Here is a 13,947-nt window from a genome sequence, read left to right on the forward strand (position 1 = left end):
TTTTGGCTTGATATTTAATGTTTGATTCTATCTCAGATGAAATAAATGGTAAAAGTTACTGGACATGTTTTTCCATACCTTTATTGAAATAGCTGTAGGCATGAAGCTGGGCCATTGATGCGGAAACTGGAAAGTACTGGGAAATTCATGGTGAGGAAACGCCTCAGAGGCCCCGCTAATCTGGCTGGAGACAGACTTTGCATGTGAAATGAATTTTCAAGCGGTAACAGTCTTTCTCCTCTACATTTCAACAACTTGTTCATGATTTCTGCCATTCTAACTCATCTTATTTAGGTCTTGCTATTGACTTGATGGAGAATAACGGTTGGATAACCACCAGCTCCATTGTTAACAACAACATTCTGATTACCCCATGTAATCAACCACCGACTGCACCTTGTGGGTACTCTCCTCCTACTCATTATCAGTATCAGCCGTACACTTGTCATAATCCTTACACTAATCCTTCTCTTCCCAGCTTATAGTATCACCATTGTCAGTAGTGCCTCAAATATCTCAACACTAAATTGGTTTTCATTGTTTCATCTATCAATACTGGTTATCTGCTGGCTTCTGCATGTCTCGATAGTTTGGCTTTGAAACGAGGCAGTGGTCATTACTGAATAAAATCTTGCAGGGTTTATCGTCCTTCAGGTAATCTGGTAGTTCAAACCATAATTAGAATCCACAATATGGCACCACCTCAGTGGTTACCGTTTGCACCTAGAAGTGGGTCTTCAAATGCTTTGCTATTACATGGGAACTTAGATATTTGGGTATATGAAGCGACAAATCTCCCGAATATAGACCTCTGCCTTTCAAAGCTAACAGATGTGTTTGGAAGCCTACCTGGAAAACGAGCAAACTTAGGACGGCAAATTACCCAGAACAAGAAAACAAGTGATCCTTATGTCTCAGTTTCTGCATTAACAGGAATGTTAAGAAACTTACCTGTAAATACGGAAAAATTGGAACAGCAAATTACCCAGAGCAAGATAACAAGTGATTCTTATGTCACAATTTCTGTAAGCAATGCAGCAATTGGTAGGACTTACGTGATGATTAACAATGAGAACCCAAATTGGTTGCAACATTTTAATGTGCCTGTTGCACATTATGCTGAGGAAGTTCAATTTGCTGTTAAAGATGCCAATACTGTTGGTTCTCATCTTATAGGAACTGTTTCGATCCCGGCAGAACAGCTTTATGAAGGAGCTAAAGTTGAGGGAAGTTTCCCAATTCTTGTCATCCCTTGCTTGAGTTTTTGTGAACCCAAACCTCAGTTGAGGCTTTCAATTCAGTACACCCCACTTGACAGATTGACTGATTTCAGTAGTGGAGTCGGGGCAGGTCCTGATTACACCGGAGTTCCTTGTACATATTTTCCTCTTAGAAAAGGAGGAAATGTTATATTGTATCAAGATGCTCATGTCCCTGATGGCTCTCTGCCGTCTCTGAAGCTTGATCACGAGCTGCATTATGATCATGGGAAATGTTGGAGTGATATCGTGACAGCAATAAGACAGGCACGACGTTTAATTTACATCACTGGGTGGTCTGTGTACCATAAAGTTAGATTGGTCCGAGATGCTGGATATGCAGCTGACTGCACTCTGGGAGATCTTATCAAGTCCAAGTCACAGGAAGGAGTTCGCGTGCTTCTTCTTGTATGGGATGATCCTACTTCAAGGAACATCTTGGGGAGTGACACGGTACTGTTAGAAGCCTATTCTGATTATACAGCATTCTTCTGTTTTTATTCATTCTTACAATTCTTCAATAAATGTGGATTTCTCATCAAAATAATTTCTGATATGCAGGATGGACTAATGGGAACCCATGATGAGGAGACTCGCCATTTCTTCAGCCACTCGTCTGTGCAAGTTTTGCTTTGTCCTAGAGCTGGTGGAGGACGAGAGAGTTGGGCCAAACAGAGGGTACCATAAAAACTATCATTTTTATTAGCGGCACAGCTACATGTTTATTCGTCCAGTGAGCAAAGATTATTAGTTAACTCAGCATGTCTTCCAAATTTTTTTATCAGGAAACTGAAACAATCTATACACATCATCAGAAGACGGTCATTGTGGATGCTGATGCAGGTAACAGCAGGAGAAAAATCATTGCTTTTCTCGGAGGACTTGATTTATGCGATGGACGATATGATACTCCAAACCACTCCCTCTTTAAGACACTGCAGACGCTGCATAAAGACGATTATCACAATCCTAATTTTACAGTACGTTCAATCCTTTTTCTACAATAATACCGTATATGCTGTTAGAAATGTTCCACCTATTGGGTGGAATTTTGTAAATGAAGTTGAATCTACTTATGGATCTTTTGGCATCAAGTGGAACATCTCTGAGATGTTGTTACAAACATGTAACTTAGGAGAATTCAACATATCTGCTCTGATGGTATTTTTTCTCAAATGTACAGGGTCCTACTGATGGTTGTCCTAGACAACCATGGCATGATATGCACTGCAAAATTGATGGTCCAGCAGCATACGATGTTCTTACCAATTTCGAGCAGCGCTGGTCAGACACTTCCAGGCGTCAGAAGACTAAAAAAGAGATAGAATCGTCTGATGATGCGTTATTGAGGATGGAGAGACTTCCAGATATTGTTGGGATGGATGAAGTTACATTTGTGAGTGAGGATGACCCGGAGACTTGGCATGTTCAAGTAAGCAGCTTGCTGACTAATAGGTTCACCTCTTTAATCTTTCTTGTGCAAGTATTTGATAAATTATGTTTTATGTGTTGGCTTGCCAATGAGCAAAGATTTTCCGTTCAATTGATTCAAACTCGGTGAAAGGGTTTCCAGAGGATCCAAAAGATGCTACAAGCAAGGTGAGATAAAAAAAATTGCAGCGCAAGGGAGAATTTAAAATCTAGCTGAATTATCCATTTCGGCTCCTTTGGCCAAAAAACACAACTCCATCAAAATTGATCTGTTACTACTTGTTCTGTGGCAGAATTTGGTGTGCGGGAAGAATGTATTGATTGATATGAGCATACACTCTGCATATGTTAAGGCCATCAGAGCTGCCCAACATTTCATTTATCTTGAGAACCAGTATTTCCTTGGGTCATCGTATAATTGGCCACAAAACAAAGACCTGGGTAAAGAATTTAATCTTTTCAGCTTATGGTTTTAATGAAGTGCCTAAGTTTTAAGCTTTCCATTATTGCATATATGCAGGTGCAAACAACTTGATACCAATGGAAATTGCATTGAAGATTGCCAACAAAATCAGAGCAGGTGAGAGATTTGCTGCCTATATAGTCATTCCAATGTGGCCAGAAGGCGCACCAGCAGGTCCTGCTACACAAAGAATTCTGTTTTGGCAGGTAAGATCCAGCAACTACAGAATTGTGTATTTTTTTCTACAAGTTTCTACTAGATGGTACTTAGAAGTGATATTGTTTATTGAAGGATGTGAATATTTGAGTTTTGCAGCATAAAACAATGCAAATGATGTACAAGATTGTTAGCAAAGCTTTGGAAGAGGTTGGACTTGAGGGTGTTGAGCATCCACAGGACTATTTGAACTTCTTCTGCCTTGGAAATCGCGAGGCTCCAGATGAGAATGATACAAAAGCTCCAGACTGGACTGACATATTTTTCGGGGGAACTCCCCTTGCGCCAAACACTCCTCAAGTATTTCCCTTGAACTCGTAATTAAAATCCTCATCTTTTGGCATTTGTATTTCCTGTCAGCTTGAAATGAGAATGCATTGATATTTTTGACATCTCTTAGGCACTTATGAAGAAAAGCCGACGTTTCATGATATATGTGCATTCAAAAGGCATGATAGTTGATGACGAGTTTGTGATTTTGGGGTCTGCAAACATCAATCAGCGTTCACTGGAGGGCTCCAGAGATACTGAAATTGCAATGGGTGCATACCAACCTCAGCATACTTGGGCAACTAAACAATCTAGTCCCCATGGACAGGTAAGCTTTGATCAGTTACCCACACGCTCTTTTTGCATCATCGAAATGTCACTTTTTACTCAAATGTTGCGGTATCTCATTTAGTTCCCGACTCACCCGTGTCTCTGCAGGTCTATGGTTATAGGATGTCATTGTGGGCAGAACACATTGGAGTTGTAGAGGATTGTTTTGGACAACCAGAGAGCTTAGACTGTGTCAGAAAGGTTAGATCCATAGCAGAATGCAACTGGAAACAGTTTGCAGCGGATGAGGTAACAGAAATGAAAAGTCACCTCCTCAAATACCCGGTACAAGTCGAAACAAATGGTAAAGTGAAACCTATTCCTGGCTGCGAAACTTTTCCTGACCTTGGCGGTAACATCTGTGGCCGTTTCTGTATGATTCAAGAAAATCTTACTACATAAAGCAAAGCATTCGAAGTCAGATAAAATTCTGTATGTCAGGTGTTGGCTATTTTAGCACTTTGTCAAAGGCGAGCTAGGCGCTCCCAAGGCGTACAATTCATGTTGTGGGCGCCTCGCACAACATTGTTGGCACTTTTTCTTAATTTTGAAATTTGCCTTTTTGGCATTTAAAGTTATGACTTGTATATTGATGATAATGTATTTTATTGTTTGAGAACCGGCACTACGGATTTACGGCCGGCCATCGTATATTTATACGAGGGATTCCCGTCGAAAACCGTAACAAGTGCTGGCCTCACTTAATTTTGTTTTAATTCCTACGAGTTTGGATTTCTAAGTCTTGAAATTCAAAATTTACTTTTTTTAACCGCGATATTTTTCACCGAATATTTTGTGCTTCACAAAATTGAACTTGTGGTCGGTGCAATACCACAACCGACATGTCTAGAGAGTAATTGACTGCCGATGATTTGGCTTTAGCCTTTAATAATAAAGCTATGAAAAAGGGACCTCGAGTTGAGATTTATTCAATGATTAGTCTTGGTGATCGACCACAATCTTTGTGCTGGCATTTACAATTACAAAGTAGTATTTGATATCTATACTTAAAATATCTTAAATATAGATATCAAATCGAATTCAGATGTTTTACATCTAACGACATCCGTTTACCCCCATTAGATTCACCACCACCGATCCGGTGAAATGAAAGTTGGACATCTGACAAACTTCTTGTATAAGGCCATCGGATTCCATTTTCTATACCAGTTATTTTTACAAATTTGTACAAGTTTCGGGATAAAGGAGTGGGTCGGTAAAGACATTGTATCCCAGTAAATTAAATTTACATCGTGTCACCACAACATGTCGGTCAAAAATATGATTAGCTTCCCGGGAGCACCAACAATAACAATAGTGCGCATGAACCAGGACCCCCAGCCCGACATGTGTTCTTTTTCCCGCGCCCCGAAAAACCGCTCTATAAAATGCCTTAGATTTTATCGCAAATATTATGCTCCTTTTATCAGGTGTCGAAAATCAAAACCCTAACTTACCAAAATCTTCCAACAAGTTCCCTAATTAGGCCATCTCAAGTAGTAATGGCTACTCCTACTAAGGTTATAGCTGAATACGCAAAATCAAACCGGTCTACATGCAAAAAATGCTCAGATTCAATTTCTGTAAATACACTTAGGTTAGGTCAACATAGTAAAGATCCAAGAGGTTATGATGTTACTAAATGGCACCATCTCAATTGTTTCCCCTCCGATTCTCTTCAACCTGGTTCTACTGAGAGTATTCAAGGTTTCTCTTCTCTTAAGGTCGAAATTCTTGTCTCATCCTTTTGTTTTTCGCACTTCTGATTTTGATCTTGTTTTTCGATTGTTTGGTTTTGATAGTTTGTTTGTTTGTTTGTTTTCTTCAGAGTAGCGATCAGGAAGCTCTTGAAAAGTTAACTGCTGGACGTGATTTGAAATCAAAACAGGTTGAGGAATTTTTTTAGTTATGGTTTTGTAATTGTTAGTGTTTTCATTAGTACTCTGAACTATTGCATGTATAATTTATTATGTTTGTTTTTATAGGGTTCTGATCATGGTGAAAAGGAAGCGGAGGAGGGGAATGGGGAAAAGAGTTCGAAAAAATCAAAGGTGAGTTTGATTCTATATTTTGTTTGATTAGTATGTGTTTGTTTTGTGGTCTTTGGAAGTTTTTATTTATGGTGTCATGATAGTGGTTATGATGCTGCTGGTGTTACTAGTAGGCTGGTAGTGGTGGTATTGTTGGAGTATTTGGTTGACTGGTTGTGTCATGCCGTGTATGTTGGTGTTCTTGGAGTTGGAGGTTAGATGCTTGTGCTGTGTGTTGGTGTTGGAATGGTGGTTTTATTGGTGGTAATGGTGGTGATGTTGGAGTTGGTGGTTGCCTGTTGGAGTGTTGGTGCTGCGTGTTGGACTGGAGGAGCTATTGGGGTGGATGGCTGTGTATGTTTTGGACTGGTGGTGGTGCTGGTGGTGGTCAGCTTAGTGTACGCCGTGAAATTTTACACCAGCACCAACACCAACAACACAACCACCACACAATGAATATTTTACATGAAAGAATTTGGAGTTAAATTTGTCTTTATTTATTTCAGGTTGATAAGGTAGATAAACACGAAGAAGAAGGTGAACAAAAGAAAGTGAAGGTAGTTACATCATTTTCTTCTGCACCTATGTATGTGCTGTACTCATTAATCTTAACTAGTCATATTACTTACTACGATGGCTTCTTCTAGGTCGTAGCTGAGTACGCGAAGTCTAACCGCTCTTCTTGCAAGCAGTGCACCAAAGGGATTCCATCAAAAACACTGAGATTAGGCTTAGTTAGCAGTGATCGGGGATTTGATATGACAAAATGGCATCACCTGAAATGCTTATCAACTGTTCCTCTACAAGTTGATTCTGTGGATGAGATAGATGGGTTTCCATCACTTAAGGTTTGTGAGGTTCCAAAAGTATGGTGGTATAAGTCCTACTGACTAATTCGGTAGTTTTTATATACTAAAAGTTCCGTCTTCACTTGGTGTTTCAGAGCAATCATCAAGAAGCACTGAAGAAGCTATTGAAGGGTGAGCCGCTTCCGATAGAGGTAAGATGCTTTGAGTTAAGTTGCTGCAGTTTTGCAGTGCTGTATTTCCAATGCCATTAAACTCCTGAATTTTGCTTAATCCTTATTATTATCACCATGTATACTATCCCATCCATCATTATGGCGGTGTGACGCTGAGGTTTTACTCACCCAAGCAACGAAAATAGTTTGGAAGAGTCCTAAATGGCCAACATCATTTTAGTAGCTTTCCTATCTGATGTATTCTATGTCTACTTTTAGTTACGAACAGCTTCTTACTGGTCTCTATCTCAGGTTCTTAAAGAAGATGAAGCTGCACTAGATGAACTCCAAAGTAAATCAAAGACACCAAAGGTAGATACCTATGTCTTGCTTTTTGTGCTCAACTGTATGATAGTAGTAAAGTACATTAGGTTGTTTTTTTCTTTTCTTTTTTTCTCTCTCTTTCTTTAAAAGTTTGGTTAAGTAGAACTTAGAAGGATCTTTCAGATCTTATGCCCAAGCCAGCCTTCCGAATTTTTAGTTGATATTCCATTCCTTGCTATATAATTACAATTCGTTGAGTACTTTCTTTAGTTTGTTTTAATCTCTCATGCCTCTTATTCTTTTGTCTTTTCTGCATCAAATGCAAAAAGCCCTCTGCCAAGATTGTCACTGAGTACGCAAAGTCTGGCCGCTCTTCTTGCAAGAAATGCAGCGAGGCAATTCCTGCGAAGTCGCTGAGGTTAGGCTCAATCATCAAAGAACGAGGGCATGATGTGACAAGATGGTATCATCCAGCTTGCTTTCCTACTGATTCGCAGCCCATCATTTCTGTAAATGAGATTGATGGCTTTTCATCACTTGAGGTTTGTGTGGCTCAATCTTCTGACTGTTTTCTAAGTTTTTGTGCATTTTTTCTTTTTCCTATTTTTTGCTTTTCAAAGTTTTATATGTTTGCTTTTGGTTTCAGATTGGAGACCAAGAAGCACTGCAGAAGATTATGGATGGATGTGCTCAATTGCCTAAAGAGGTTAGAGCTTAAGCTAAAGTGCTGCAATCTTCTGGTCTTGCATTATCTTTTTAACTTAGTTATTTGGTTTTAGTGAGACCTGTTAGAATTTGAGCCGATTGATTTAGTTATTTTACTTAATGAGTTTCCATCCTACTAAAAAAATTCAGCGTGAACAGGTTGTGGTTGAAGGAAGCGATGGCCAAAACTCGAGAGAACTTAAAGTGAGGAATATTGTCTCTAAATGACTGAATCTATATGTATTATGCCGTTAGTTGTTGCTTTTGATTTGCGTCTCCCTTATCATTTTTATGCATTTCAGGTTCGTAAAAAAGAAGGCAAGGAAAGTAATTCCAAGAAACTGAAGGTAAATAGTTGGTTATTCATCGTTTTTTTTTTGTATAATTGATTCACTAAATAATTCAAAACATATGCATTTATTTGCTAGGTAGCTGAGTAGGAGATGCTTAATTGATCGCCTCCTGGACCGCATTCTCATTCTGGATTCTCATGCTGAGACTGCCAGATCAAGTTCAGAGGCAACAGGCAACGGAACCAAGCAGGGAGGCGTGGATGTTGCTGTGTAGGAGCTTTCTGAAAGGTCGTTTAATCTCCTCATCTTTAAGAGGAAAGAAAAAGTAGCTTTTGACTCTTTTGGACTTGCGGTTTTTTCTGTTTTATGTTGGTGTAGTTTTTTATTTCGTTTTCTCTTTTCTTTCTATTTTACTTGTGTACTTACTTCCTGTAAATTTTAAGTCTAAGTTTGAACCAACCAATCTAGTAATGATCTGCGAAATTTTAACCTCTTCTCTAAGAGAATCATTTGAAAAGAAATCATATAGTTTGAATTTCGAGCATATTAACCGTGAAACCGATATAGTCAAACTTGACATTGTGGACAACCGACATCCCTCCAGAGTAATTTACTACCAATTATCTGGCTTCAGTAAAACATATCAAAAAGGGAAAAGGGGATCTCAGGTTTAGATTCGTGCTGGGTATTTCTTCTTTTGTGCCCGTAGACATCTTTTTAGGGAAACTCAGGCGCTAGTCCAAAAAAAATAATATTCTCGTTGTCAGGTCCACAATTAATTTTGAGTTCCGTAAAACTCATAATTATATGAAATTATTAAAAGTGTCTGCATGATAGGTTACGCATCAGAGGTATAATTGGCAACGCAACATGGATATAACATGTCTAAAAATTCGAACCTTGGAATTTTACAAATTTTATATCGTTGGAAATCCTTCTAAGAGAGCTACGCAACGAGTACAAACAACAATATCAATTTTTTGTTTTTCACGAAAAAATCGGAGGTGATCATCGTTTTAGGGGAAATTTTTGAAAACTGACTACATATTCATTATGCAGCCTCCAAAAAAGATGCATAACACATTATGCAGACACATAACGAATCATGCAACCATTTTCTCGACTGTATAACAAAGTTATGCATCTATAACGAGTTACGTAGCCACTGTTTTGGTTGATTGTAGTCCGTACATAAAAAATTGTTGCATAATTGGTTGTGCAGACATATTTAAGGATGCATATCAGGTGATGCATCCATTTTCTCGATGCATAAAAGATTATGCAACAATTTTCTCGATGCATTATGCAGCCGTATTTTGGATGCATATCAGGTTATGCATCCATTTTCTCGACTGCATGATGCATTATGCATCAATTTTCAATTTCACACAAAATAACAAAGATGCCGGATAATGTGTTATGCATCCATTTTTTTGACTGCATGACATGTTATGCACTCACAACAACATCATCTTCTTCTTTGTTGTTCATCATCCCAGCTCAAATAAGCTTTATTATTATTCCATGTATTTTCTAAATCTCAAATCAACTTTTCTTCCTGTTCTACTTGATTGAAACAATTACAAACCCTATCTCCATCTCAGAACACATCTCAGATCCATCTTCTCAATCACAATACCTAATTAAAAAAAAACATTCATACATCTTTCGGAAATAACAAACAACAAGATCTCGATTCATCTCAGAACATCACCTCAAACCCTAACTTTCGATTTCATTCATCTATTGTTTCCAATCTTCATGTGATTATATTGTCTATCAATATTATTGATCGTAAGTCACAGTTGGGAGGAAGAAGAAAAATAATTGAAGAAGAATTTCCCGTGAAGAAGAAAAAGAAAAGATACGAAGAAACCAAATTTTATAAATTGTGAGTTTGGGAGAAATTTTCTCACGAAAATTGGGTGCGCGCGTGAACTTTTCCCTCCGTGAGTTTCACGGTGTAGAAAATCTGTAGAATGGGTCTCCCTTTAGTTTTCACTTCTTTTTACATGTTTTAGATTACGAAGGCATTTTTGGATTTGGATGTAGATATTACTCTTAACACATCCATTTACGCCCTTAGTTTTTTTACCACCACCAATTCACGAGACAAATGAAAGCTGAACATCTGAGATTCTCCTTGTATAAGGCCAATGGACTCCAGATTTCATGGTCCAAATGGCTTATAGCGACTCCGGTTATCTGTTATTTCTGCAAAGTTTTACAGATAGTTGTCAAACTCCGCCGGAATTACCGGTGCTTAAAGGAAAAAAATTAGGCACGTAGAATTTGGTAACCTCTTGCCAAATCTGTTACACCCAATCAGAATAGGGAATCTCAACGAAATTATTCTTAGCAACAATTTTGTTAAAAACAAAAAAGTCTCGGTAAATTAAATTTACACTTACCATGTTTGTCATAATAACATATCGGTTAAAAATATGATTAGTTTTTTTTTAATAAGTGAACAAAGGATTTTTTTTATTTTTTTCCCCTATATTACCTCATCCAAATTGAGGTTTGGATAATTACATAGAAGAGGTGGTACATAGACAGATAGACACACTCTCTTGTTTAGGGTTGTCAACGGATTAAATTTCGTCGGATTTTGGCCAATCCTATAAGGTTAAGGTTAAGGCATATGGGAAATCCGATCCGATAACATCCGGCGGAATCCAAAAATCCCAATTCCGTTAGGATAAGCTACCGAATATCAGATATTATTCTGATAAAATCCGGTTTCTGGTAAAAAAACAAAAAACTGGAGAGAAACAAAAAACAGTGTTACGAGTTCAATTCAGTTATACAATGTCTTCTGTCTTCAAACACATTCAAAAATCAAATTGTCCTAAGATCCACACTGAAAAGAAAGTACAAAGTCACAATCACAAACAAATGTAAAACAACAACAAAAGAAATACAATGTCTTCTAACAGGCTAACAATGTCAACGGAAGACTCCTGCCTGCTTTCATGTTGCATCAACTTCAATCTACAATTTCCATATCTGCATTAGTACACAAACATTCAAATCAGTCTGAAATGAAAAGAACAACAATTGAAACTGAGAAAAATTGAGGATAAAGCAAGGTAAAAGAAAATTTACCTGGATCAAAGAAGTCTGGCAATGAATCACTTAAACAAAGCAATGCTTGGACTAACTTTGGAGCTAATGAAGTTCTATGAGTTCTAAGAACCCTACTGAAAAAGCGGGGGTCTAACAACCACACCCAATATTTCGCTTAGAAATCTGTATGGACTAACTCCAATATACGAATCAACTAGACAGTCAGACTCAATCTTATGAAAGGTATATTCAAAAATTATCTCTATTTCTCAATTCAATCTGCAATCAAACAAATAGGAATTTGCGAGCCCGGTTGAATATAAGAAATAACTTGGACGGTATCAAAAACCAATATCCAAGTGTCAATCAATTTAATCAGCAACCAAAGGTTGGATTCACAATTGATTGAACTTACACACAACCTGTGATATTTCAATTATATAAATAAATATAACTCGGAAAATAAATAACACAGACACCAGAAATTTTGTTAACGAGGAAACCGCAAATGCAGAAAAACCCCGGGACCTGGTCCATAATTGAACATCACACTGTATTATGCCGCTACAGACACTAGCCTACTTCAAGTTAACTTCGGACTGGAATGTAGTTGAGCCCTAACCAATATCACACTGATCAAGGTACAGTCGCGTTCCTTACGCCTCTAGAACCACGCTGGATTATGCACACTTGATTTCCTTAGCTGATCTCACCCACAACTAGGAGTTGCTACGACCCAAAGTCGAAGACTTGATAAACCAATTTGTTTCACACAAAAAAGTATATTGAATAGATAAATCTGTCTCCCACATAAATACCTATGAGTTTTGTTCCGTCTTTTGATAAATCAAGGTGAATAGGAACCAATTGATACACCGAACTTATATCCCCGAAGAACATCCTAGTAATATCAATCACCTCAAAAGAATCTTAATTGTATGGTAGAGAAACAAGATATTGTGGATCACAAACGATGAGACGAAGATGTTTGTGACTACTTTTTATCTTGCCTATCGGAGATTAAACCTCGAGCAAATCTTAGAGAAGATAGTACTCAATCACGATAGAAAACAACAAGATCATAACATGCAACTACAGAGAAAATAATTGGGTCTGGCTTCACAATCCCAATGAAGTCTTCAATTCGTTAACCTACAGGGTTTTGGAAAAACCTAAGGTTAAATGAGAATCGACTCTAGTCGCAACTAGTATCACACAGAAGGTGTGGGTATTAGGTTTCCCAGTTTCTAGAGTTCTCCCTTATATAGTCTTTAAATCAGGGTTTGCAATCAATGCTACCTTGGTAACAAAGCATCCAATATTCATGTTAGATGAAAACCTGATTAGACTCAAGCTAATATCTTGCAACCGTCAGATCGAACTTAGATTTTTACACACAAATGAAAAGTGACTTCATTTAGATATGAGTAATCTTACCTAAAAGTGTGCACCTTTGTTGGCTCAACTATAGTTACCCGAAGCTAGCCATATGAACATTTTCATATCAACAATATTCATGTTAACCATAACTAGTTCAGATGACTCAAATGAAACTAGTTCTAGAGTTGTTCACTTGTATATATTCTCATCGAAGTATACAAGACACAATTGAAGCAAAATCTATTTTAATTCACTCGAATCAATTCATGAACATTATAGCCATGGTTTGAAAAAGATTGCATTCCTTATAAGGGCGGAGCCAGCCCATTGCATGGGGTTGCACTTGCACCCCCTGCCCGGCTGGATCCAAAGCCTAATTTAGGCCCAATAAAAAAAAATTCCTATATATAAGGCCAACTTTGCTTATTTTCACCCCTAAAAAAAATTGTGTACTCCAAAGCAAATTTTTGCACCCCCTACCTGGAAATCTTGGCTCCACCCCTGATTCCTTATTATATAAATTTATTAGTTCATGAACAAATCGATTTTAGAACATAAACTAGTCAAGTATGCAAATGGGTACGCATACCTAAGTGGCCGGACTAAGTTTGGATTCGCCAATATGCGAACGGGTACGCATACCTTCCAAACTCAGTTGAATTTTCGGAACTTGAAACTCACGCCAGTATGCATACCGGTATGCATACTAAGTTCCCGGACTTTCATTAACCAACCAGTATGAATACGGATATGCATACTATGGTTCCCGGACTTGGAATTTCATGCAACAGTTAGCATACAAGTACACATACTGTGCTATATCCAATCATGGTTATTTGTTTTAAACTCTCATTTCAATCATTGAAACATTGTTAGAAGACGACAATAGCTATCTCACACAAATTATTAGCTTCAAAGCAATTTTCAAGTGATCGAATGATCAATATGAAACATTCTGAGTCTACAACAAATGACTGTCTCACACAAATCATGTAAGATGTTACAAGGCGATTTTCACATGATCATCTTTTGACTTTCGTCGAGAATATAAGATGAACTTGGTTAAAGCGAAAGCTTACGAACACATATTTCGAGAAATATGCAAGCGAGTTAAACTCATCTCGAAATATCAAATGTGTATAATCGAAGTATATATAGCTATGCGACTTTTGTCTCAAATAGGAGATAGAGTAGATATGATAGATGAGTTTAAGTC

At 37.8% G+C, this 13,947-nt stretch overlaps 2 protein-coding genes across 2 annotated transcripts; both read left to right on the top strand.

Annotated features, from left to right (window-relative positions):
* Positions 1 to 387: 387 nt before the first annotated feature.
* Positions 388 to 4,694, top strand: LOC113304588 (phospholipase D beta 1-like). The gene is made up of 10 exons (XM_026553729.1): positions 388 to 1,712; positions 1,821 to 1,937; positions 2,045 to 2,239; positions 2,443 to 2,691; positions 2,790 to 2,858; positions 2,984 to 3,131; positions 3,211 to 3,359; positions 3,469 to 3,669; positions 3,770 to 3,967; positions 4,078 to 4,694. The coding sequence occupies exons 1-10, from the start codon at positions 693 to 695 to the stop codon at positions 4,369 to 4,371; spliced, it is 2,640 nt and encodes an 879-aa protein (XP_026409514.1). The 5' UTR covers positions 388 to 692; the 3' UTR covers positions 4,372 to 4,694.
* A 665-nt stretch (positions 4,695 to 5,359) lies between these two features.
* On the top strand, positions 5,360 to 8,778 carry LOC113304321 (polynucleotide 3'-phosphatase ZDP-like). The gene is made up of 12 exons (XM_026553401.1): positions 5,360 to 5,693; positions 5,798 to 5,857; positions 5,955 to 6,020; positions 6,506 to 6,556; positions 6,647 to 6,847; positions 6,943 to 6,999; positions 7,273 to 7,332; positions 7,614 to 7,826; positions 7,931 to 7,990; positions 8,149 to 8,193; positions 8,292 to 8,336; positions 8,418 to 8,778. The coding sequence occupies exons 1-12, from the start codon at positions 5,472 to 5,474 to the stop codon at positions 8,427 to 8,429; spliced, it is 1,092 nt and encodes a 363-aa protein (XP_026409186.1). The 5' UTR covers positions 5,360 to 5,471; the 3' UTR covers positions 8,430 to 8,778.
* Positions 8,779 to 13,947: the final 5,169 nt, after the last annotated feature.

Source organism: Papaver somniferum, chromosome 8 (genome assembly GCF_003573695.1).
Source record: "Papaver somniferum cultivar HN1 chromosome 8, ASM357369v1, whole genome shotgun sequence".
In the NCBI taxonomy this organism is placed as follows: domain Eukaryota; kingdom Viridiplantae; phylum Streptophyta; class Magnoliopsida; order Ranunculales; family Papaveraceae; genus Papaver; species Papaver somniferum.